The sequence below is a fragment of the Carassius carassius genome, chromosome 8 (genome assembly GCF_963082965.1).
Source record: "Carassius carassius chromosome 8, fCarCar2.1, whole genome shotgun sequence".
Taxonomy (NCBI): Eukaryota; Metazoa; Chordata; class Actinopteri; order Cypriniformes; family Cyprinidae; genus Carassius; species Carassius carassius.
The window spans coordinates 23,378,904-23,406,357 of NC_081762.1; the positions used below are offsets into that span (position 1 = coordinate 23,378,904).

Here is a 27,454-nt window from a genome sequence, read left to right on the forward strand (position 1 = left end):
TAACGCTAATTTGTCCTGTTTAGTAAATCTGGCCCTTAAAATGTGTTATACTATGTTTGTATACTATATGTTGTATACTATATGTTATTCAATTGTATACTATATGTTATACAATTTTTTGAGCTAAAAATTTAATTACTTAAACTATCATAAATCCTGAATGCTCTGGAGCAGACTGGTTTCTTAAAAAAAAACACCTGTCAGATTATTACGGTCCAAGTGAATAATGTAAAAGAAGAAACTAAAATACAGATATATAAGTTTAAGTTTATTATTATATAAAAAAAATAATAATAAGAATAATTATAAATTATAAAATTAATAAAAAACATTTTTTAATTTTAAATGAAATATGTATTTTCTAAACCATGTTTTACTCTAAACCTGTGTGAAAATCAAAGCAAGTTGTGTTCCAAATTTGAGGTTGATATCTTAAAAATTAGCTCTCAGTAAGCTTTTAATTGAGCGCAGTACCAAATGTTTCCACTTGATTAAACTATTTTTCGTGTGTGTGTTCACATTACAAGTTTCTTACCATTCAGACAAAGTTATATTATTAAATAATAATAACATGCTTCGTTTTAACGACTATTAAAGTGGCAACTACAATTTTACTTAAAAATATTAAGATTAAGATTAAAAATAAAAGACAAAACATCTTGAAATTTGAATGTGATCCAGTGGAGGGGCTATCATAGGCCCCCTTAAGGTAGGAAATTAAAGAAACAATTATTACCCAACAAACTTTACAAGCCCATGACTCATCCACACCTCACCAACAAACCTTTAATACCTTGTAATAGCCGGTCTTGGCATAGATCTGGAAGTTTCCATCCATAGTCAGCAGAGAGCCATAGTTAGAGCCTCTCTGTGTGTGGAGAGATGAATAAGACATGAGCAGCCTTACTCAAACTATAGGAAACTATCGGAAATGACAGGGTGTGTATGTTTGTTTCCCCTCACCAATGACATGGTGAGTTTGCTGCAGGCTCTGCGCAGCACCTTCTCCATGTTACTCATCTGGATGTCCTCCCATTGCACACGCCACAGCTGAGCGTTCAACTCATTCTCCAGCTTCAGCTTCCTGACACCGCCGAGTGATGGACAGAGAAAGATACAGAGAGAGAAAGAGAGAAGAGTCAAAATAAGCAGAGGAGTGGGACAATGAGAGATAGGATGCAACGGGAAAAACATCAGATGAGAAATTGTAATTGATGAAAAAGAGAACAACATTTATTTGGCATAAATGTTAAATAGTACAAATCAATATGTGCATCATTGTCAGCACTGGCATAGAGTGTATTGAATTTATGTAACAATATGATACTCAATACTCAGTTTCGGTAAAACAGCTTTCAAGTGGCTCATGTACAGATAAAATGTCCTACAGAGGAAAAAATATATTATTAGCATTTGCATGATTATTATCAAATAATAACTGAAGCATGCAGATATTCACAGAAATAATACAGAGCACAACAAACAATCTTATTGTCTGTACATAGTTGGGTTACTCTACAATTGTCGCGTTTTCATCTAAAATATTGAATTCATCAACAACATTTAACAAGCCCTCACTAAATAATTGGAAAATATTAGAAATAAACAAACTTTTCCATTGACAGACTCTCTCTTCTTTGTCAGTGGTGTTAAATGTTGATATAAATAATACTAAATGTCCCTTAAAAAATATTTTTTTCATCAGTTTTTCTTAAAATAATAGTATTTGTGTTTAAACCATTTCAGTTTGTCAGAATGTTACAATAATTATTTTTTTTTTAAACAAATACATTTTGTGGTATAAACCAAATCCTTATGTACATGAAAGAAAGTTCTTCTGTCAATACATTTCATAGACTCTTTAATTATAGGACAATTAAAACATATATCATTTTATATATAGGAAATGTGGACATTGCAGTTGGATGTTTTGCCATTTGAAAGTGAGTAACCCATTGGAGAATCTGGCTTTCATCAAGAAAAGGCAGATGAAATCACAGCAACAGAAGATCATTAATGCACAACATACGACAGTATAAAGCAGGCCTCTCCAGTCCAGCCTGATCTCACTGGAAAAAATAACCATTTTACAAGATGAAGATTACGCATGATTATCATTACGACCCAATATGATTACATATGATTTTCAGAATAAAAGAATGAAGACTAGCCAAATCATACAACAGAGATTTTTGAACAAATACCACTTATCCACAAATTTGCCAAAATGTGAAATAGTTACAAATTGCCATGAGACTGTATTGTTCAGCCTTAATGTGAGTGACAACTATTTGAAAGGATGAAATAATATACTTAATATACCATCTGTGTCTTTGGATTATGCTTCAGGATGTCAGTAACACACTGTTGCTGTTTTCATTGTCAGTCACTACCATATGTCCTAGGAATCATAATTAAATCTCTTGATATCCTGCGTCAATGAATATCATTCTCTTTCTGTTGGTCACTTCTACAATCATAATTTGCATAGCTGGCCACAGCCAAATATTCGGGTATAAATCGTTCATAACACACTCATAACTTCTGTCATTTCTGATGCTTTGTAAAGGGACCCCTAGTGTTGGAACTCTGACACAACGTCGAAGTGAACGAATGAAAGGGAACGTCTCGGTTACGTATGGTAACTCTTGTTCGTTTACTGGCATTGCTGACCTCTTTATCATTTTATGTTAGCCCTTCGGATAAAATTGGGTAAAACAAGAAAAAATTCTAAAATGATTTCTAATATCTTAGTTATTTCAGGTGAAAGCTGAATGGGGCTCTCCGTCTGTTATAAGAAATCATAATATGCAAGTAATTTTTTATAAGTGAGCAATTTATATCACTGCGACATATGCAAATGAAAACTCTTAAAGTATCCTACCAAATGTAGAAATGAGTGTAACACTATAAAAATATTAAATATTTGTTAATGTTAAAATAGCTCTTATAATCTCATCCAAGTATTATGAAAAATAAGTGCATTTAAGTAAGGTGTAATTAACCGTAGTATAAGCGGAATAACTTACTCCGGGCCATTGAATTATTAGTAAAATAATGCACACCCGAAGTAGTGATGTGGCCATGATGCGAAGCCCCAATAAATTAATTATTTTCAATATTTTCCTGAAAATAATTGCACACCTTAGAACGTCCGTCAACCAATCAGATTCAAGCATTCAATATTTATTATAACTAAAAATAACACGAATGTTATAGGATCTACATCATATTTGGAGCTTAAAATGTAATTTTTTTAAATAAAGCACAACCATCTTTGGCTGCAAATCTTGGCATGAACTTAATAGAAGTCATATGCATTTTTTTGTCATTGGATACATGGTCACATATGGTATAAAGTGATGAAGTCATGGAGACGAAGACTGAGTTGCTATATCTTTCTCTGTCGTGGTCTGGCAGTAAATTCCCTAATTAAACATCAGGAACAGATAGAGGAGGAGAAAAACAGAAAGACAGACAGACAGAGAGATATAATATCAGACCCGGGTCACCCAAAGCTCAATGTTTGCACACCTGACATGCAGTGTTACATCATTTCTACACTGAAGGCCAGTGACGTGACACAACGAGAACGCTCATGTTAGAATCAATAAAGCTTGATTAAAGTGCTCTAGTTTTGTCACGTCTCGTCACCCTCTCTCAGTATAGACATTGTGTTTGTCTGCATGGGTTTCAACTGACCTGTATATGAAGACTGTGACCGTTACGATGATGATAAAAATGAAGCACACCACTATGGAGATCATCTGGTGCATGGTGACCGTCTCTGAGGAACAAAACCAAGAACACAATCTCCACACATCTGAATTTCATTAGAGTTCACACAGACAGCAGTAAGACCTGCTGAAATCCTTTCATACATATTATTTTATTCGGACCGCTTCTCTTTCTTTCTCTTCCACAGATGTCAGTGTTTGAAACTGCTTTAAAGAGAACTTTATGAAAGTGACAAAACCCCAAATGCATGATGAGAGCAATGCAAGACTGGAATTATTCAGATGGGTCATTACTACTATGTACGGTTCCATGTCTTCATCATGCATGGTCTTACATTTATAAAGAAGATGATATTAGTATTTTTAACACAATATCCCGTTCAGTAGGTTGGGGTCAGTACGCTTTATCTCAGCAAGAGCAAATGAAACTGATCAAGTGACAGTAAAGCCAGTTATAATGTAACAATTTATATAGTTGTATATTGTTGTTATTCTGATTTTTTAATTTTCTATTCATCAAAAAAAAAAAAAAAAAAATCCTGAAAAATATCACAGCACAACTCTTTTAACATTCATATGAAAATGTTTCTTGAGCAGCAAATCAGCAAAATGGAGTGATAATGTTACAGTAAACACGAGTAATAATGCTGAAAATTCAGCTTTACATCACAAGAATAAATTACATTTTAAAATATATTCACATGGAAAACAGCTTTTTAAAACCGTAATAATATTTCACAATATTACTGTTTTTTGTTGTATTTTTGGTCAGTTGAAGGTGGCCTTGGTGAGCAAAAAATTACCAACCCCAAATGTTTAAACTCCAGTATATATTTAGATTTGAATCAGTAGTGACTAACTGCTTAAATAAAACTGGCAATTTATTAAAAAATATTGTAAGTATTGTAATATTATACAGTATTAGATTTGATGAATTCTGTGATTAATTTGTGCTGTTAGTTGGTTTCCTTCTTCCATCTTTAATAAACTTACATAATTTGGGTTATTTACTAAGAAATTTACTTCAAGCAATGGTTTACTTTGGCTATTCGTTTCTCTCCTGCTCATTTTCTTAACATTGTATAAATCAACAAAGCTGATGTGCCAGAGCTCTAACAGAGCATATTTCAGTCTTCATGGTGTACAGAAAGACCTGTAAAAATCTGTTCAAATTAAGCTGCAGTTAAAAATGGTGCTGCACAACAGGAATAACCCATTTTAGATGTCTTTTCTTACTCTTGCTCCTCAGTGGGCTCTTTGAGGATCATTTTCAGGTGACGAGTGTTTCACCCGCTCTCTCAACAATGATCAATTGCTGTGTGCAATTTTTTGGATCTGTTATTAACCTAAATTTAATTAAGTAACATTACAGAACTACATTAAAACAACATGAAAAATGCCTTGATTTAATTATCACGTTAATCATTAACTCCAAGTGTGTTATCCTGCTTACCCATACACATTTGTGCATCTGTTAACTCATCCCTACAATCTTCATTTCAGGAGGTACTGATTCTACTTTGAAATATTACAGTACACTCACTTATGACGAGAAACATTATTTAACACTTTATACTTCTATATATGATGCTTGCAGGTGTATACTTAATGTATTCTGAAAAATACTCATTAGTGAAGAATATTGTCCAGTCAGCCAGTCAAATATATCTCAATAGTGTTAAAATAAACAAATGAAATGGCTGACTATATAATGCCTGTTTTATTGCATGTTTTATTGTTTTATTGCTACTTATAAATGCAAGGACATGAAATATTGATTTGAGTCTAATTTATTTTATTATGTGGGATACATTTGGGAACATGATTTTGGCTGAGTTTAGTGGAGTCTGGTGTCTTTTCATACAGGTCTATTATAACATGAGTTATATAGGGCTGCACTCACTTGCCAAGCAGGCAGGGTTGTCGTTTTTGAAGCCACACAGTGGGCTATCTGGAGGTGGATTTCCCTTCAGCCAGTACACCTTCATTCCTGGCTCTGGAATCATCCGCTTCTGACTGCCATTATACAAGGACACAATCTAGGACATACAGCCATCATTTCAGCAGTGGTGAGTATGGTTTAGCCATGTATTTTAAATGTGAAGAGGTGTATGATCAGATGAAGACCTCTGTACCTGATAAACTCCAGTATTCGTGTCGGTCATGTCCCATAGAGCAAAGTCAATCTCCCGATCGCCATTCTCATCCAGCTGAACGAGTCCGGTAACCCCTTTCAAGATTAGAAAACAAACATTAGATCAGAGGTTCATATAAAAGCTGGTCTGTCAGGCAGTGGAATGCAATTTGAGCCATTCAGCAGAAAATGCACGAGTACTGAATGTAAACAATGCTGATTACATTGATTACGTTCTGGTGAAAGCTCGCACATGTGACATGGTACTCACTAAAATGGCAGAACTCAGGAAGAAGAACTGTGGAATAAATTTTTATTTTTGTTTACTTTGCACACAAAAACTATTCTCGTAGCTTTGCAAAATTGAAGTCGAGCCACTAATGTCTTGGTACGTTTCTGAGACTGGGACTGTCTATGCAGGGTCAGAGAGCTCTCAGATTTCATCAACCAAAGATGAACCAAGGTCTTATGGGATTATTACGACATGAGGGTGAGTAATTAATGACATAATTTTAATTTTGGGGGCAAATATCTATTTATTAAATTTCACAATTACTTCTTTTGTCTTTAAATATGGTTAGAATATACTTATGAATGTACTGACAAGCATTTATGGTAAACTAAAATATCCTGTAAAGTCACTTCATTTGAAACTTCCATGTCAATAAATTTGTAATTACACATTAGTACATTTGAAATATATTAACTTTAAATGTAATATCAATTAACACATTACAGTTAAAATCTAATATTTAAATGTACTTTAGTATGTTAGACAACATATCTAAATAAGTGTACTTTAAAATAAGACAAAAGGTCATTAAAATATAATGTTTTGAAATGCATACAAAGTACACCTTTTAAGTGTGTTAAAAAACCTCGGACCAGATTTACTTAACAGGGTAAAATTTCAAAAATGCGCAAATCAAAGAACACAGACACAACATCTCATTCACATACAGACCAACCCACAAGTCACCAAGTCACAAATAAGCAGAGCCGATGCCCATCAGGGGCCTGTTCCATGATGGAAGCTGAACAAATTCAGAGTTACAGGATTGGTTTTGAGTTGACAAAACCAAATCTCTCCAATCTTTGTTGGTAAGATGATGCTGATCATCAACTTTTTTTGTCAACTCAGGCTTTGATCCTGAGTTTGTGGAGCGAGTGCACATGAATGTGTGACATCACTGGTGAACAGCCAATCACAAACCTTGCAACACAAAGCAAGTTTGATTTACTTCTCGTGAGATACCCAGCGAGATTCAAAACTAAGGGTTAAAGGTTTTGCTAAAGGTTAAGAGATTGAAGAATATGACAAATTTAAAAGGTCATATGAAACATGAAGGAGGACAAATAAAATAAATCTTGCTCTATCAGTGCAGTCACAAGATTTGAAAAAATATAGTTTTTTTTTTTTTTTTTATAGTGCAATCTATTGATATTACAGCTTATTTATACAGGTGCTGGTCATATAATTAGAATATCATCAAAAAGTTGATTAATTTCACTAATTCCTTTCAAAAAGTGAAACTTGTATATTATATTCATTCATTACACGCAGACTGATATATTTCAAATGTTTATTTCTTTTAATTTTGAGGATTATTACTGATAACTAAGGAAAATCCCAAATTCAGTATCTCAGAAAATGTGAATATTACTTAAGACCAATACAAAAAAAAAGATTTTTAGAAATCTTGGCCAACTGAAAAGTATGAACATGAAAAGTATGAGCATGTACAGTACTCAATACTTAGTTGGGGCTCCTTTTTCCTGAATTACTGCAGCAATGCGGCGTGGCATGGAGTCGATCAGTCTGTGGCACTGCTCAGGTGTTAGGAGAGCCCAGGTTGCTCTGATAGTGGACTTCAGCTCTTCTGCATTCTTGGGTCTGGCATATCACACCTTCCTCTTCACAATACCCCATAGATTTTCTATGGGGTTAAGGTCAGGCGAGTTTGCTGGCCAATTAAGAACAGGGATACCATGGTCCTTAAACCAGGTACTGGTAGCTCTAGCACTGTGTGCAGGTGCCATGTCCTGTTGGAAAATGAAATCTGCATCTCCATAAAGTTGGTCAGCAGCAGGAAGCATGAAGTGCTCTAAAACTTCCTGGTATACGGCTGCGTTGACCTTGGACCTCAGCAAACACAGTGGACCAACACCAGCAGATGACATGGCACCCCGAACCATCACTGACTGTGGAAACTTTACACTGGACCTAAAGCAACATAGATTGTGTGCCTCTCATCTCTTCCTCCAGACTCTGGGATCCTGATTTCCAAAGGAAATGCAAAATTTACTTTCATCAGAGAACATAACGTTGGACCACTCTGCAGCAGTCCAGTCCTTTTTTAAGCGAGGAGCTTCTGATGCTGTCTGTTGTTCAAGAGTGGCTTGACACAAGGGATGCGACAGCTGAAACCCATGTCTTGCATACGTCTGTGCATAGTGGTTCTTGAAGCACTGACTCCAGCTGCAGTCCACTCTTTGTGAATCTTTCACAATCCTCTCCAGGGTGCGGTTATCCCTATTGCTTGTAAACCCTTTTTTCTACCAAATCTTTTCCTTCCCTTCGCCTCTCTATTAATGTGCTTGGACACAGATCTCTGTGAACAGCCAGCCTCTTTTGTAATGACCTTTTGTGTCTTGCCCTCCTTGTGCAGGGTGTCAATGGTCGTCTTTTGGACAACTGTTAGGTCAGCAGTCTTCCCCATGATTGTGTAGCCTACAGAACTAGACTGAGAGACCATTTAAAGGCCTTTGCAGGTGTTTTGAGTTAATTCGCTGTGTGCCACACATTAATTAGAGTGTAGCACCAGGTGTCTTCAATATTGAACCTTTTCACAATATTCTAATTTTCTGAAATACTGAATTCGGGATTTTCCTTAGTTGTCAGTAATAACCATAAAAATTAAAAGAAATAAACATTTGAAATATATCAGTCTGTGTGTAATGAATGAATATAAATAAATCAACTTTGTGATGATATTCTAATTATATGATCTGTATACATTAAAATTTATTTAAAATAAATTATTTATATTAACTGTTTAACTAAAATTGCTTGTGTGTAATAATAATAATATGAATCATAATAATTATATAAATCATAAAATGACTCAGTAATGATCATTAACGCCAGACTTAAAAAAAAAAAAATCTTTCTTTTTTTTTTTTGCATTAGTGACCTTTAATTTGGAGCAAGATAAACTGGGGGAGTGACTTTGTATCAGACATGTGTCACTTTTCTCAAATCTGATCTGTCCAACTTCAGTTTGAGATCTCTAACCCAGAACATAACCTTCCCCGGAGCAGGTTAGCCGTGGAGTGTAAGTACCTAAAACCCAGGATGGGTGCAAACTAACCTGAAATTTACCTGGCCAACCAGCTAATCCAGCTTCATGGTACAGGCCCCAGATGTGTGGGTAATCAACTTACTACATAGACGCAAATTAGTTTAACACATGCTTTTTGGGAAATTATATAATGGTGCAAATACTAGTCATTTGATGAGCGCAAAGGTTAATAATTTGTGTTGTTGTCAGGGTTCTGCCCTGGCAGCTGTGTCGGTTTTGTCTTTGTCCTGTGCATGACCACACGGCTTTGTCTTTATGTTGGCCATGTGCTCCTTTCGTCCTGTCCCTTTGTTTCAGATTTCCAAGCCCCCTCGTTTAGACCTTGTTTGGTGCTCATTACTTGATTGTTCTCACCTTGTGTTTGTGTGCTTTCTTTCCTATTTATTGTGTTCATTTCCCTCATGTGTTTGCTGGTTCGTTTTGTGTGTAAGTTAGGGTTTGCTTTGCTCTCTAGCTGATCTTTACGAGTCTTTTTCCTTGTCTGTTAAGGTCTGGTATTTATCAGTTAAAGTTTATTTTGTCACTGTTTTCCTCTAGGCTAGTTTCAGTTTCTCTTTTTGTTTGGTCTCATTTTTAGTTTCTCTCGAGTTTGACTTGTTTCTTTTAAGTATGTTTTTTTCCCTTTAGAGTTATTTCCTTGATTTGGACTTTCCAGTTATTTCTAGAACTTTTTTTTCTTGACTTTTCTTTGTTTCTTTACCTTTTAGTTTACTTTGGTTTGTCAGCTTTGGTTATTTCTCTAGCTCCCCTTTTACTTTGTTTCTAGGTCATTTTGAGAAAGCCCTAACCACGCCCCCTAATGGCACGTAGCATGCATAGCTTAGTTAGGAGCAGACATTTTAACTTGACAGCAGCAGGTTACAAATCAGACTGGCTGGACTGTTTATTCGACGGTTGTTTATGTTTTCCCTGTGTGTAAATGATTACGGACCACATTTGTGTGAAGTAACATATTCAACCAGTCTATGATTAAAAAAGTTAAATTGGGATCCTCTCTCCTGTTTCTCTAACCGGAATCACAGACCACCATCTTGGCTGCACTACACATGAAACCATTGAGCATCCCATAGGCTCGTATATAGTCCTTCGAGCTGGATGTGCATCAAGATGTACCCTGAACCTCCCAATGCAACTGAGCCTGTCGTCCAGCCTCGTCCTCCAAGAGAGAGACACCTTCCTGCCCATCTCGCTGATTAAGACGTCCAGCTCCCACCTAACGTACATCCGGAGCCACCTCCTGCTGATTCGACTTAGCAGAGACCATCTAGACTATCTAGATCTAGATCCATTTCTTCTGGTACGATGTCCAGTACTTCATCAAGATCTTATCGCAGTGCACAACACAGATCTCCCAGACATGGACTCTCCGGTCTTCAAGCTGCCCTGTTGGAGGAAAGGCTAAAGACTCTGGACTTGGAAGAACTTCAACAGCAGATTGAAGAGGATGCCATTTTAGATAAGGAGTGTGAGATACTAGATGCTCAGGCTAGAGAAGCACAGTATAGACAGGAACAAGCCACTAAGGCTAGAGAGTTACTAGCTAAGCAGGTAGAAAGCCACTGATGTCTCAAAAAGGTCCAAAATGAGCTTGAGGTTGCTAAATATGTTTGTGTACTTCTCAAACAGGAATCTCAAGATGTTAATGTCGCTGTGACGAGTGGGGCGGGGCCGAGGGACATGGGAGCGAGGCCGGTGGAGTGATTGGAGATGAGCTACACCTGTTCGACCCACCGGTCTCGAAGCCCACGGAGGAGATGGAAGGATATAAAACTGGAGCGACGACAGTGAAGGACGAGAGAGGACCAGGCCTGGGCTTTTAGTTGTGTTTTGGTTTTTATTTGTGCGCACCAGTCGTCCGTGAGGGGCTGGTGCGCTGTTTTGTGTTTGTTTTGTAATTAAAGTTTCATTTTGATTGTCCGCCGGTTCCCGCCTCCTTCTTGCCGAAGATTACAAAGGTTGTAATTCATTACAGCGGTGCTGAAACCTGGGAGAAGGAGGGACGCGCTGCTGAAGATCCCTCGCCGCTGTGGTGAATCCGCGGTGCCAACGAGCAGGCGAGGAGTGTGCCGCCATGGACGCTTGAGGCGGTGGGCTGGAGCGAGTTGCCGGGGACGGGCGAGCTCGCTACCGGCCGCCCACGATAGGGAGGGGCGGCTGCCGTCCGTGAGGGAGCGGAGGAGTCTGCGCCGTTCGCCAGGTGGCCGGAGCCTGCTGCCATCCGCCGGAACGGGGAGGAGCAGGGAACGGGGGACTCCTGCCGGCTGCCCAAAACCGGAGGAGCCGTCGCCGTCCACCGGGCGGTGGAGGAGTGTCGTGCCGTCCGCCAGGGCCGTCCAGTGCCGCCGCCAGGCACCGCGGAGGAGATCGCCCAGCTGGTGGAGGGCCGAGCAGCGGTGCGTCTGGGAACTGGATTTTTTTTTTTTTTTTTTCCCTCTCTCGTCTCTGTCGCTCCTCCTTCCATCTCCTTTTCTCTCGCCTCGCCTGTCCTACCCCCAGGTTCCCGCAGGTCCCCGTGAGCGGTCCCCCCCGGAGGGAGGGGGGGGGAGTAGAGCGCAGTCTCGGGAGTACCCCCCGGCCTGCGAGGGGCGATGGGGGTATGTGACGAGTGGGGCGGGGCCGAGGGACATGGGAGCGAGGCCGGTGGAGTGATTGGAGATGAGCTACACCTGTTCGACCCACCGGTCTCGAGGCCCAAGGAGGAGATGGAAGGATATAAAACTGGAGCGACGACAGTGAAGGACGAGAGAGGACCAGGCCTGGGCTTTTAGTTGTGTTTTGGTTTTTATTTGTGCGCACCAGTCGTCCGTGAGGGGCTGGTGCGCTGTTTTGTGTTTGTTTTGTAATTAAAGTTTCATTTTGATTGTCCGCCGGTTCCCGCCTCCTTCTTGCCGAAGATTACAAAGGTTGTAATTCATTACAGTCGCTGCTTCACAGTCACAGCTTAGCTGTTGATCCTCTGTCTGAGGTAAGCACTAGACAACACATAGCTGCTGCTACCACTGATGTTAAATCATCTGCCCAAGTAATGCCTAGTCATTCTATCCCTTGCCATGTTAACTTCTTACCTGTGTCATCAGTAATGCCTTCCCCCATATTGCCTGCCGAATACATTACTGTTTCAGTAGCCGAATCTCCATTCAGTTCTGTCACCTCAGCTGCCGAGTTAACTCTTCCCAACACAGTTACAAGATCGTCGGCCTCACTAGTTACTGCACCACCCACCTTAAAGTCTAGGCCAGATTATGCAGCTCCTTTACCCCTTAACCCGGGTTTGGTGGCCAGGCCGCACCATTACTCAGATACCCCTATAACCTATAGTCATACACCCCCTGTCAGTGTGCTGCCTACAGTTTCATCTACAGTCCCTATAACATTAGGGGCTCCCTTACATGCTCAGTCCTACCATTTCACGAATCCTAGCTCTCACTGGACAGCAGTACCCTATCCTGCTCCCCCATCTGACCCCGCTCATAATCGGGCAGTGATGTACCCCTGTCCAGCCCAACCACCTGGTTTTGAAATGTTAGCTGCCTCAGCTTACGGGGTCCCAAAGCCAGCAAACCCATACTTCGATACTGGTCTAGAAAGTGTCTTTGCATTATTGAAGATGGCCTTAGACAATTTAATGAATAACCAGCCTCATTTAAGTGAACATTGCAAATATCAGGTCCTTTTAAGTCACTTAAAACTTCCCAATGCTCTCCAGTTGGCCAAAGCCTATATGTATGACCCCAGACCATACACAACTGCACTGCAAGCGCTGCAGGATAAATACGGCCAACCACGTCAACTGGTTCAGTCCGAATTATGTGTCATACTGAATGCACCAGCAGTCATGTTCGGTGATGCAGAAGCTTTTGACACCTTTTCCCTATCTATCCAAACACTAGTAGGGATGCTCAGAACTTTGGAAGGCCCAAATGGATACGAGCTGCACTGTGGCTCTCATGTTGATCGATTGTTTAGCAAGATGCCACCATCATATTGCGATGGGTTTGTTGAGCACTGTTTCAGCCGAGGTATTTTGCAAACTGGCACAGACTGCACTTATACTTTACCCGACCTGTCTGCATGGCTGCAGATGAAGCCACAAGCAAAGTGCATTTCCAATAAAGCAGCTACCATGTATCAGATTGATATGGCTAGACTCGTCAAGAAAGATCTGCAAAGGTCAGTACCTTTTCGTTTCAAAGTAGAGATCCACATCCATCTTGTACTCAGCTGTTGCCAGTTTAGCTTTGCAGGGACCAATGAAATCTCAGACTTCCTCTAAAATTCAACCCTTCTGCCCGTACTGTAATACAAAGGACCACTTCCTTAACATGTGTCCCAAGTTCAAGATAATGACTACAGATCAAATAGTACAGTGGATAACCAATGAGAAGCGCTGTTGGAAATGTGGGCGAACCTATAAGCCAGACAGTTGTACTCCGAAAAGAACCCGCACCAACTGTAAAGAGTTACATCTGACCATCTTGCATGATGCAGCTTTACAGATCCAAAAAAGTGTGCTGCTGTTTAACATTCCTACCCCTCAGGTCTATTTAGACTGGCCCAACCGATCTCAAAAGGTAATGCTCAAGATAGTCAAGGTCTTACTGCACAACCATAAGAAAGTAGTGGAAGCATATGCAGTGTTGGACGATGGTTCAGAGCACAGCATTGTTTTGTCACAGGCTGTAGTTCAGTTGAACCTCCCCACTGAACCTGAAACACTAACACTACGCACAGTCCATCATGATGTAGTTAATTTGCACGGAGCCACTGTTTCCCTCTATGTGTCACCCTTGCACAGACCAGGCAAGAAATACCTGATTCCTCATGCATTCACTGCAGATAATCTTAGACTATCTGAACATTCCTACCCTGTGTCTGCTCTCCAGCACAAGAATGAGTATCTTAGGTCCTTGCAATTACCCTGGATTGACCGCGCCCAGCCTTTATTGCTTATCGGGTCTGACATGCCTCACCTGCTTACTCCTGTCCAGCCAGTGTGTATGGGACCTGCAAATGGACCAATTGCCATCTGTACTAGACTTGGTTGGACCCTCCAAGGTCCTACAGGGTTTAGTCATCCCATCCTTTCCACCACACAGTGTCTTCACATAACCACAACCACGTTGAATACGGAGTTAGTCAAGAACGTGGAACGCCTCTGGCAAATTGATACTCTGCCCTATGTAAACGAGAAGACTCCACTCGCTCCAAGCAAGACCAGTATGCCCTCTCTCTTCTCCAGACACATACCACCAGGGTAGAAGTCAGCGGTGTTATGCGATACGCCACTCCCTTGCTCAGACGGCCCAATGCTGAACTTCTTAGAGCCCCTAAAGAAGCAGTGATGGCAAACCTTCGAAGCACTAAGTGTAAACTTGCTAAAGACCTTAGGCGAGCTGAGTCTTACTGTTCTGAAATGAAGAAACTGCAAGAAGCTGGCTATGTAGCAGAGATATTGACGTGCTCCGAGACATGGTCGATCGGTTTGTTTTTGTTTATATCGACGACATCCTGATTTTTTCCCAGAATGAGCGCGATCATGTCCAGCACATCAGACGAGTGCTCCAGCGGCTGCTGGGGAATCGTTTATTCGTTAAATTGGAGAAGTGTGAGTTTCACGCACAGTTATGTTGGTCGTCGCAGGCCCAAGCTGCGTTTGAGAACCTTAAGAGTCGATTTGTTACGGCCCCCATTTTAACGACCCCTGACCCATCTCGTCAGTTCATTGTGGAGGTGGGGGTTGGGGCAGTTTTGTCTCAAAGATCAACTTCGGACGAGAAAATACATCCCTGCGCCTTCTTTTCTCATTGTTTAACCCCCGTGGAACGGAACTATGACATTGGGAATAGGGAGTTACTAGCTGTCAAGCTGGCCCTGGAGGAGTGGCGTCACTGGTTAGAGGGAACGCGATTTCCGTTTATCGTTTGGACTGATCATAAGAATCTTGAGTACATTCGCACCGCCAGGAGAATAAATTCTAGGCAGGCTCGCTGGGCATTATTTTTTGGACGTTTCAGGTTTACCATTTCTTATTGCCTGGGCTCTAAAAATGGTAAACCTGATGCGCTGTTGCGGGTTTTTGAGGCTGAGGCAAGTCCCACCCTCCCGGTGGCCATTTTCCATCCCAAACGGGTTGTGGCTGTGGTCACCTGGGGGGTGGAGTCCAAGGTCCGCGCGGCACTACGCGATGCTTCTGTTCCCACTGGATGCCCAGAGGGTCTGCTCTTTGTACCTGAGTCAGTCCGAACTAGCGTACTTCAGTGGGGCCACTCTTCTAGTCTAGCTTGCCACCCTGGAGCGACTCGTACTTGTAGGTTAATCAAGCAGCGGTTTTGGTGGCCGTCCGCGGCGCAGGATGCTCGACGGTTTGTGTTGACCTGTCCGATTTGCGCTGCGTGTAAGGGATCCAATCGACCCCCAGCAGGGCTACTTCAGCCGTTGTCGGTCCCTTCGCGGCCCTGGTCTCACATAGCGATGGACTTTGTGACTGGCTTGCCTCCATCTAGGGGCAAGACTGTAGTTCTCACTGTGGTGGACAGGTTCTCAAAGGCGGTCCATTTTATTCCCCTTCCCAAATTGCCGTCAGCGAGGGAGACAGCGACTACGGTCTTAGATCACGTTTTCCGTATTCATGGCCTTCCTGGTGAACGTAGTTTCTGACAGAGGTCCCCAGTTTGTGTCTAGGTTTTGGACAGAGTTCTGTCGACAGCTGGGGGCGACTGCGAGCCTATCTTCTGGTTATCACCCGCGGACTAATGGTCAGGCCGAGCGTGCAAACCAAGATTTGGAGAGAGTCCTGCGCTGTGTGGCGTCTGCTGAACCGTCATCTTGGAGTTCCAGGTTGACCATGGTAGAGTATGCGCATAACTCCCTCCTGGTCTCATCTACGGGTTTGTCTCCCTTCCAGTGCTGTTTAGGCTACCAGCCACCTCTATTCCCCTCTCAAGAATCCGATGCCGTTGTTCTCTCCGCGCAAGCGTTTATTCAGAGATGCCTCCGTACTTGGAGGATCGCCAGAGAAGCCCTCACCCGGACTGGCGAGAGGAACAAGGCATCGGCGGACCATCAACGTACTAAGCCCCCACTTTACGTGTGCTGTCAGAGAGTCTGGTTGTCTACTAGGGACATTAACTTCAGACTGCCCTCACGTAAACTGGGACCCAAATTTGTTGGACCGTTTATCATCGCCAAGGTGCTTAGTCCGATGTCAGTACGGCTCAAATTGCCCCCTCAGTTTAGTAGGATCCACCCGGTGGACTGGCGACCACCTTGTGCTGAGGCGCTGGGCTGGCGGCCATCTTGCATTGTGGCGCTGGGCTGGCGACCACCTTGTGCAGTTCACTGGGCTGGCGGTTCTCCTGTCTGTAGACCCCGTTCTAGAATCGGCCATCCCACCGGGAGAGACAGGTGTGGCTGGGGTAATCCACGGAGACCGATGTTGTAAATAAAATACAAACTACCAGAAATTATAGGCGTCCAACTGCTCCATTTCAATTCGAGGAACCGGGTCTTCCAGCCCGGTGTTGAAAGTGTCCTTTAGGGCCACATCATTATATCCCATCCCCTCAGCTAGGGACCAGAACATTTGTGCCATGGCACCCACCTCATTGCCCTCTTGGCGGAGGGTGGTTAATTTTAAATATTTCGCCCTCCGCTCCACCATACTGGCTGGGAAACGGGAATGACGTCCCACACCGCTGGATCTCGACATTGATGGAGTCCTTCTGTTACGATCGGAGACCCAGTGCAGGTTTGGCATCATTACATTACAAAACACTCAAGAACCTATGGCATTTGAGGTTTCTGATGATGTCTAGTAAGCACTGAAGCTTATTTGGAAGAAACCCATGTTGAAAGTATTTAAAAAAATACAGCATTTTTGGAACAACATGAGAATGAGTAAATAAAAACTACATTTCATTTTTGGATGAACTATTGTTTTAACAGGTACAGAGGCACGTTCAAAATAACTGAATTTGTGATGGAACTTGGCTGATTCACAACAGTCTGATTATAGTTATAAGAGTCTTTAGAGAGTTGCTATTCCTGATATCCTTTACCCATGTCATGTTCCCCAGGTATACTTTCAAATTTTCATGCCAAAATGGTGTGAGCGGGTTTGAATGCATAACGACTACATGTATTTTGTCAAGCTGCAGACTCTTTCAACCCTTGGAGTCCAGTGAGTATCGTTTTCAGTGATAGCGGGATGGAGAATGACTTTTGCTGCCTCGGCATGTTGATAATGATCAATACTGCTCACCATGGGAAGCGAGACAGAGATGGACTGCAATGGCGATGAGCAAGACATGTTATATGGAGTAGAAAGAATAACAGAGTGACGCGGAAAACACAATGAAGACAGAATCGGCCAAGACTGTGATTAGAAATCAATGCTGAATAAAGAGACTCAAAGATAGTGTTGTGTCTAGAGAGACTCTATTAAAACAGATGTCATGAATGCACATCTTTCTGAGCAGTAATGGTTATTTGGGCTCCCATGGTCCCAGTGGAGAGCCAGGTTCAGCTAGCAGCATAGAGTTTCATCCCTGTCACGGCCCCGTATCCATTTGAACCTCACTAATAGGCTGCCAATATGGAGTGTGTGTGTGCATGCATGTATGTGTGTTAAGTGGGGGTACGTGCATGTGTGCATGCTCAGGAGTGTTTGTCTCTCTGATCGAGGACATAGTTCCCTCCCTCCTCAATATCTGAGCCGGAGTGTACCAGTTTTTGCAGCATCAAATTAAATGAATAAGGAAAGCAGTTACTGGAGCCTGCAAAAGCGTGTACTCTTTGAAACAGCCCCTTTAGTTAGATTGATTTCAGGTTGTGTCTATGTGATTAGACACCAGCGTTAATTTTGTAATTTGACAGACCCCCCTCTTGCATATAGCGACAGGAGAAAAAGCAATGCTGCCGTGACTGGCATGGCTTTCTTCCTTTAATTTAAGCTCTAATTAGCATGGTATTTACAAATAACAGCAGTGAAGTAAGATGGAAATGTCATGCAGGACTAGGGCTGTCAAAATTGCTCAAAAATGACGTTTGAATATTCCCTCTAAAAAATACACGAATATCCGAACTATTCGAACATCTGGTGGCGCATGTTGTCAATGACGCGCATTACGTCAATAACAGGCAAAAATAACACAAAGAGACATAACTACTTGTATAGGTAGTCTATTTAAGTTTAAAGATATATGACAACGTATTACCTACACAAAAACAAGGAAATCATCTAATGGCCAAAACTGCAGACCTCACGCTCTCTCTCACCCTCACGTTTTCTGCGCATAATGGTTTAAATGAACAAACAAATTTTTGTGCAAGCAATTTAAGGTCGCGACTGTTGTCCCAAATATAGCAGGCTTCATTCAGTGATTGAAACAAATATTATTAATATTAATTGAAGTTTTACAGCATATATAACTGACATTGAATGCTCCGAGCGAGCTGTGCTGTGGTAAACAAAGGAACTTTTCCTTGACATGAAACGATAAATAATCAAACCTCGCTTCCATTGCTTGACAGAACTCCCCGAAGCCTGCCCCATCCGCGATACTGATCGGTCTCATACTGATCGGTCTCATGTCCTTACAAATGAACGAAATTATTTTATCCGTTATGGCCTCTTGTCATGCTGCAGACAAAGTGCTTGCGGCGGGCGATGCAAAGTAACGTTAAGTGTCAAGACGTGACTGTTTAGCTGGAGTTCCACACATTATGCCATGCTCATTTGGGTGCACATTTTTGAGATGTGCTTGCATACAACAATCTCGCGGGTCAACAATTTTACTTCATTTTCTCTGCTGCGGTCGAGTTGGGCTCTGCACTTGCTGGCATCTTCCATGAAGACGCGTCAACTTTCAGCAGTGATGCTGTGCCAGACAGTGCGACTCCTGTGAGGCTGTGACCTGTCCCTGAACCCTCAGGCGCGCTAGCGCGCCCACTCGCAAAGCAGACAACCACGCCTCTACTACCGCGGGCCTTTTTTTCCACATTTTTTTTTTATTCGAATATTAATTTTCACCTTCGAAATTCGTTTTTTTAAAACTATTCGAATTCATATTCGAATTTAGAATATTCGTTGACAGCCCTATGCAGGACTTTCGGTTTCTAAAAAAAACAAAGAGCTTGCTTTCAGAAAGAATAGCGCAAGCTGAATGAATGTAAATGTTCATTAATTTAAAAAGGAAAACCTGTATACATTTGAAATGCATTATAAAATAAAAGTATCTGATGAATGTAAGATTATGGTAAAAATTGCACTGCTAAATGCATGATCATTAATAATGGATGCTTAAAAAAATATTTTTAATAAATTTGACAGGAATTAGAATACAAAATACAAAAAATATATATTTTTTTTATCGTTATCACAATTTCTGCTTCTCTTGATTGATTAAGCATAATCATCTGCAGTAATTTATGCTGGTTATTTATCCTGAAAACTTTTCATATTGATTTGACATTTTCATGATCTTGAACTGGTAACAAGCCTACATAAGCTCTTATACCTGCAGCTGCCAAGAGTTGTCAAGAGTTTCAATCCCACATTCAGAGCTTTTATCTTAAATGGATACATTTTCTGCCAAGTGTTTTAATTAATCCCAAACTGGCAAGTATGTGTATGTGCTCTTTCTGCTTTGAGAAAAAAGCACTGATGATCTGAAAATAACAACAAACATGTTGACTGGAGTTTTGTGATCTCTATTGAGATATTCAGCCCAAATGAGAGTGTCATACAGCCAGCCTATGTTCCTACTAAATCTGCAAGTGAACCTCATCGACAAACTGTATTAAATCCAAATATTGTGCCACAATACAAAGCCTTTTTTGTCATTGTGAGAGAAAGGGAGATTCCTGCAAAATGCAATCCATGTATGTTGCTCAAATTGTTTATGATTTTTCTTAATAAAAGACCATTTTTGGCAATAATAGGATATAACACATTTTTCAGCTGTCACCTTCTGTATGATTTTGCACATAAATACTCATAAAGAGTATTATAAAGAGTAAATCTTCATTCATACTGCAAACCATTTACAACAGAAACACCAAATGTTTCCTTTTATGAAATGTTATCAATAGGATGTTCTCTTGGTAAGCAAAAACACAGCATATGCGGGCAAGTTTGAACAAGTGGGACTCATGTGGTGTGAATGTGCTCTAAAAATCCTACCGTCAGAGGACACAAGAACTTCATATTGCCACCAGAGGGATTGCGGACTGAATCATGGGGAGAGGCTTGCAGAACATTCAGATGGTTTGCTTGGGTGTGGGAATGGATAGAGTGGGGTCTTCTCATATTAAGACATATAAAAAGCATGAACATTTCTAAATCTATATTCTTCCCACCCTGACCAAAATATTTCCTGTTCACATGATCTGCATGATGGGAAATGCACCTCGAAACACAAGCGAAGATGGCTAGTGAAAGCAATTATTACTTAGAATTCATACATCTCCAGTAATAACAGGCTGTGCTTCCGAAGGGGTCAACATTGAAACAGTTTAAATTTAGTGTTGCAACACTGGACCTGTAAGCAACATTTGATGATTTGCTCCATGGAGTTTACAGGGCCTGTTTTCTAAATTTTTTCTTTTCTGTTATAATTTTTCTGGATTTCATTTGTCTGGTTTTAATAGTTTTATAAAATTATAATAAATAGAAGGATTTCTTATAAATTGTTAAAGAATATATGAAAGTTTAAACTTGTGCTTTCAAGCAATTAATCAAGTTAGTTTTTGTTTACACAATGTGTGTACATTTATTATGTATATATAAATACAAACACATTAAATTACAAACACATCATATTAAATTTATTTGTATATAATATAAAATATAATAAATATAATACATTTATATTCATGTAAATATTTCCAAAATATATACTGAATGTATATGTATTTATATATACAAAATAAATAAACACAGTACACATAAATAAATTATGTAAACCATTTTTTTATTTATTTTGGATGCAATTAATCATTTGACAGCACTAGTTAAAAGATAATAGTGCCGTATAATTTCTATATAATCATTTAAAAAAAAAATCTGTGTTGTTTGTTCTTCTGAAATGTGTGTTTTATGATTTAATACTAATTTATTATCATAAATGATGGTAATAAAAGGAATGTATAAAATATTAACTTTTTTTTAATGAACTGAATTTATAAAAAAAATTTGCAAACAAACTGTCAAAACTGTTTGTTTTGGACAAACAGTTTAAATTAAAACATGGTTTAAAAACGATGATATGTGTGTAACATTCCTCAAAAAAAAAAAATTGTTCTTATTGTTACTTTGAGAATTACATTTTACTGCACAACTGCAATTTATTTCTGTCATAATTTCTTCAAGTTAAAGCAAACTTTTATTTTATTCATCCAAATTGTGTGAAATACCTTAACATTCCCAATTATACAGTAAATTCCATTCTGTAATTCCATCTGCATTTTCCACATCACTGAAATCATAGTGACCTGAGTTTAATACACTGAGGAACATTGACAGAGGTTATGCGAAAAGGACTTCACAGATGGATCAACTTCAAATTACTAAGAAAGATGCATTCAATATATTTTTCTTACTTTGTAACCAAAGCAACTTAAAAAAACATTGACTCTTAACTGGGTATCTAATACAAAGCAAGAGCTCCGACAAGGTCAGAATTGATGGTTGGCGGTTGGTAGAGAGTCTGTAAGAATGAGCAGACAGAAAGATTTTAGATCTCAATTGATTAAGAGCAAATGAATTTGAGTCCTCAGTCAATATCAAGTGGATTTGATTGCCTGTTATAAGAACTTCACAGCATGACTGCTCACACACTGTCGATAGCATTGGCCAGCTTGTGAAACAAACAGTCTATAACGTTACTTGCTGAGTCAAATATATACATAGTAGTATTATGTAGAAAACAATGGCTTTGAGTTTAGTGGCATCTGTTACTACTAGATTGAATTATAAATAAAAATGTGGACTTTTTTTGTGCGTAACTGTTATCAATGGTGATTTTGAGAAAGGTCTGGCAGCAATGTCATGAAAGCTTCTACTATGAGATACTTGTCACAGTAAGCCAGTATTAACTTCCATATTATCCTGTACTTGTACTGGCTTAAAATTAATATACTGCGTGTGTACTATACATCCATTATTTCATTTTCTCTCTTATTTTTTTATCAATATATATAACAAATATCCTATGCATGTTCCACCTGTACAAGGAAAACAATCCAGCATCCACTGCAAAGTTCCTGCTCTATAGGGACATCTTCAAGCAGCAAAACCTCAGTTTTGGGCAGCCAAGAAGTGATACTTGTGCAAAATGTGACGCCCTGTTCTCAAAATTAGTAGCTGCTACAACAGATGGAGAAAGGTTGAAGATCACAGCCAAGAGTGAGCTTCACCACCGGAAAGCCGAAAAAGCGTACACCCAGTTGCAGGCTGACACAGAGTGGGCCAAAGCCAATGATGACTGCCATGTCATTCGTATCGACATGCAGGGGGTAGTGTTCACGCCAAACCTGACACACTCCAACGTGTACTATCAACGGCAGGTGGCCAACTACAACCTCTGTATCCAGGAGATGGGCATTGACAAACCTCCTACAATGTGCCTCTGGCATGAGGGCATCGCTCACAGAGGTTCCATCGAGGTGGCAAGCTGTCTTTTGAAGTGGGCAGAAACATCTTTCGCTCTCCTAGTCCAGGCAAAGGAACGGAAGCTCATCATCTATAGTGACCGATGCTGTGGGCAGAACAACAACTGGCGAGTCCTAAACCTCATGGCCCTACTCGTATCTAGAGGGTACTTCAGTCAGATAGAGCAGAAGTTCATGGTGTCTGGTCACTCCTTCCTTCCCTGTGACCGTTCATTTGCCACGCTGGACAAGAGGCGTAAGGTGTCCACACTCCACACCCCCAGCGATGTCGCCGAGATGATCCGTAGAGCCAGGCAGCTGCATCCATTTAAAGTAATTGAGATGAAATGTGCGGACTTCAGGCAGCTCCCTGATGCAACATTAAAGCATCCACCTGGCTTTCTAATAACATCCATGATGTGGTTGAAAGTGACAGGTAAAAAACTAAAGAACTAAAGAACTAGACTAAAACTAAACTGGTTTTCTGAGATTAACAGTGTTGGGGATATGTGCATGAAGGAAGAATCTTTATTGAATTTCTTGTTGAATCATGATTTCAGCTGCTGATCCATGGTGTGTCCACACAAAAGGTAGCCACAGCCTCTATGAGGGATGGAAGCACTGGCTGATCACCAAACAGAGGAAGAATCAACCACCTCCAGCTCCCTTGTTCTCCACCACGTATGCTCGTGCTTACGAGGACCCTCTGCCCATCAAGGAGAAGCACCGTGACCTTATGAAAATGCTAGCCTACATGCCAGCGGAGGCCCAAGCATTTTATGGGACATTAGAATGTGAAGAGTAGCCTTGTATGTGTAGGTCATGTGCAGGGTAAGGTGGGATATATTGTGTATATTGTGTGAAATTAATCATGAAAATAGTTGTAGCTTATCTTGTATGCCTTATCTTATGTTGTATAATAGGAATATATAGGTATTTTTTTTTTTTATTTAGAACCAAAAAAAGGAAGACGTATATGGTAAACTAGCATATGGAACCAGCATGGAATGAAGATGATGTATGTCTGTATTGTAAATATGTATTGTTTACCGTTATTACTGTTTATTGTTTGTATGTATTGTTTATTGTAAGTATGTACGGTTTGTTTGTACTGACATTTATTTACTGTACTATAAGTAGGGCTATGTATTGTTCATTGTTCGTACCGTATTGTCCGCGTTTTTGTTCTGTGATTTACGTTGGCAAAAAATTAAAGAAATTGAAAGAAAGAAATGCTTAATATTTTCTTTAAGGTTCTGTTACTGTATTAAAACTAAGATTAAGGAATCAAATCTCCACTGGTTTAAATTGATATGATTAATTGGACTTATACTGTTATTCCACATTAACTGGACATATACTGTTCTTCCACATTCCAGAAATGGAATTACTCTAACTTTTTATTTTTAAGATTGATACTAAAAAATCCTATCTCATTAGAATTGGGAAGCTTTTGTTGTCTATCTTCAAGTAAAAAAAAAAAAAGTAATATAATATTCAGAGTCCAAATAAAAAAAAATGTATTATTCAAAAATTGAAAATATGGACTTATATGGTTATTCATCTCAAGCCCTCAAATAAAGCTCTGTATGCCACTGGATCATTTAAAGTTCTACACACTTACTGTCTTCACACCCAAGTGAACACTTCAGCCAAATACTTATAATACATCATGTAAGTCGACCAAGTGGTCAAGTGCAAAGACCACAAGTGTACGTTTTGGGACAGACTCAGAATTTGTCTATGCAAAAGTACGCTTACGAGATCATCAAACATTCGGCAAAACTGCCTAATGTTACTGAGAAAAATACTGTCAATGTCCGTAAAGACAAAAGAGGTAGATGACAGAGGTACTGAAGGACTCATACTCTCTGATAATTCAAGTTTTGATTATTGTTCTGAACATATACTGTACATTTTGTTAATGAATAATTTTCATCAATTCTTGTCAACATTTGAAACCGAGATGATAACAAAATAAAAACTTGATTTGAATGACAAAAACTATTACAAAAATCTATTAACATTTTTGTCAACAAATAAATAATGTTCGTAATGTTTCACTTGATTATACATTTAGTCAGGAATTAAAGTTTGGAAAAAGTCTAACTAGTAAAATGTTTAAACATTATGTGAAACCTAATACAAGTATATAAATAAATAAAAAGAGACCTACTCATGTTTATGATGTCTGCTGAATAAAGTGCTTCATTTTTTTTTCTGAGGAAATCCAAATCACATCTTTTAGGGGTGAATTATGTCTTATTCCTCTCATCGCGAAGCAAACAGTAAAATAAAAAAAAAACCTTGAAGAACAGTCTCGCTGTGTTGGCTTCAGTTGTGTGGGCGTATTCAAGCCACACGCTTCAGTGAAACATTAGAATCTGAATAGCACATTCAGCGCGGGGGCGTGGTCACATTAGCAGATAAGGAAGGGAGATGTGAAAGACTGGACATCGCGTAGTTTTTTATATGGATTACTTTATCACAGAATATTTGTTTTTGGTCCAGCACCTGGCTGTGTGGTGTGCCACCAACAACCTGGAACTAAACACCCAGAAGACTAAGGAGATGATTGTGGACTTCAGGCGGACTAGGAGTCATGCAAACACACCCATCTACATCAACGGAGCTGTAGTGGAGCGTGTGTCGAGTTTCAAGTTCCTTGGCATCCACATCTCTGATGACCTCACCTGGTCCCAAAAAAACACCTCCACACTGGTCAAAAAGGCACAGCAGCGCCTTTACTTCTTACGGAGCCTTAAGAAAGTTCACCTGAATTCCAGGATCCTTGCTGAATTCTACCGCTGTACCATTGAGAGCATACTCACGAACTGCATCTCAGTATGGTAAAGCAATTGCTCTGCATCTGACCGCAAAGCACTCCAGCGCTTCTCATTCCAACCAGATGACCCGACGTTAGCTGCTCGCATTTCAGCCTGTCTGAGTGACATTTCTAGCTGGATGAATGACCATCACCTTCAGCTTAACCTTACGAAGACAGAAATCCTGGTGATTCCAGCTAACCCATTGCTTCATCACAACATCTCTATACAGCTGGGTTCGTCAACCATTACCCCTTCGAGGACAGCCAGAAACCTAGGAGTTGTGATGGATCATCAGTTAAGTTTCACAGACCACATTGCTACAATGACCCGGTCCTGCAGATTTGCCTTATACAACATTAGGAAGATTAGACCCTTCCTGTCAGAGCAAGCCACCCAACTTCTTGTCCAAGCTCTTGTACTCTCCAGACTGGACTATTGTAATGCTCTCGTGGCGGGCCTTCCTGCATGTACTGTCAAGCCTCTGCAATTGATCCAGAATGCAGCAGTGAGGGTTGTCTTCAATGAGCCAAAAAAAAGCTCACTTTACTCCTCTCCTCATCAGGTTACACTGGCTACCAGTAGCCGCTCGCATCAAATTCAAGGTACTGATGCTTGCCTAAAAGATGACCACTGGCACGGCACCAACATACCTCAAACTCACTGGTTCAATCTTATGTGCCCTCCAGAAGTTTGAGCTCTGCAAGTGAATGACGCCTTGTGGTGCCATCCCAAAGAAGTTCAAAATCACTCTCACAGTCATGGGCGTAGGTTTAGGGGGGGACGCTAGGTACTAGTCCCTATCAATATTTTGAGATGACAGATTTGTCATATATTTAGCAAGCTCCCTTGAACTGCTATTTGTATCTTTGCACTGCTATTTGGATCGATTCTAACCGCCACGACGGCAGTACAAGAAACGCTGTAATTTGATTGGCTGCGGGGTATCTGACAGACTACACGCGCGGGCCGGGACTACTTTTAAGCTTGCACTAGCAGCGAGCGTGTGGTGTGTGTGTGTGTGCGCATGTTGACGATGGTAAGTTACCAGGGCTGTCTCTGTGCCACATACAAAGGCCAGAGTAAAAACATTTTAATAATCAGTTTTTTTGCCCCATTTGTTTCAAATGCAGACTAGTATTAACTGGTGATAGTATGTGTTACCCAGGATGATAGAATGCTACGTTAGCAAGTAACAATGTCAATTAGTCTGTACCTTAACTTAGAATCTTGCAGTCAACATAAATGTGAGTGTACTGGAGGGTAGTGTTTATAATAGAAAGGGGTTATTATATTTATTTTTTGTTAGTGTAAATACTAATGTACATAATAATTTATGTTTATAAAACGTTTGGTTGTTCAGCATTACACAGTCTCAGGTTTTTATTTTTTGAGAGTGCATTTTTGAGATTATACAGTCATACTAGCTCTTTAGGGACAGTATACAGGATGGAATATCGGGGTCAGGATACAATATAATGAGATGAAGTAGATTCACTTCTGTATTGTGATATTCTGTATTGCCAACAGTCTAATATAAAAAAGGAAATCACCATTAAATCACTTGTATCTTACAACAAAATAATTCCGGGATGTGTGTGTGTGGGGGGTGGGGGAGGGGGGGGGGGTGGGGGTGTCCCGGGGTGTCCCCACCAAAGCTGAGACCAAACCTACGCCCATGCTCACAGTCCTTCTCCTGGACTGCGCCCAGCTGGTGGAATGACCTCCAAATCTCAATTGAGTCTT

General features: G+C 40.3%; 1 protein-coding gene across 1 annotated transcript in view; it reads right to left on the minus strand.

Moving 5' to 3' along the window:
- The window catches only part of npr1a (natriuretic peptide receptor 1a), a 165,611-nt gene that overhangs the window by 20,933 nt on the left and 117,224 nt on the right, over positions 1-27,454 (minus strand). The window contains exons 6-10 of the mRNA XM_059556721.1: positions 5,873-5,967; positions 5,641-5,776; positions 3,703-3,787; positions 964-1,084; positions 794-868 (exon numbers count right to left, since the gene is read on the minus strand). Of these exons, the coding sequence (XP_059412704.1) occupies positions 794-868; positions 964-1,084; positions 3,703-3,787; positions 5,641-5,776; positions 5,873-5,967 (512 nt within the window). The remainder of the gene's footprint in view (positions 1-793; positions 869-963; positions 1,085-3,702; positions 3,788-5,640; positions 5,777-5,872; positions 5,968-27,454) is intronic.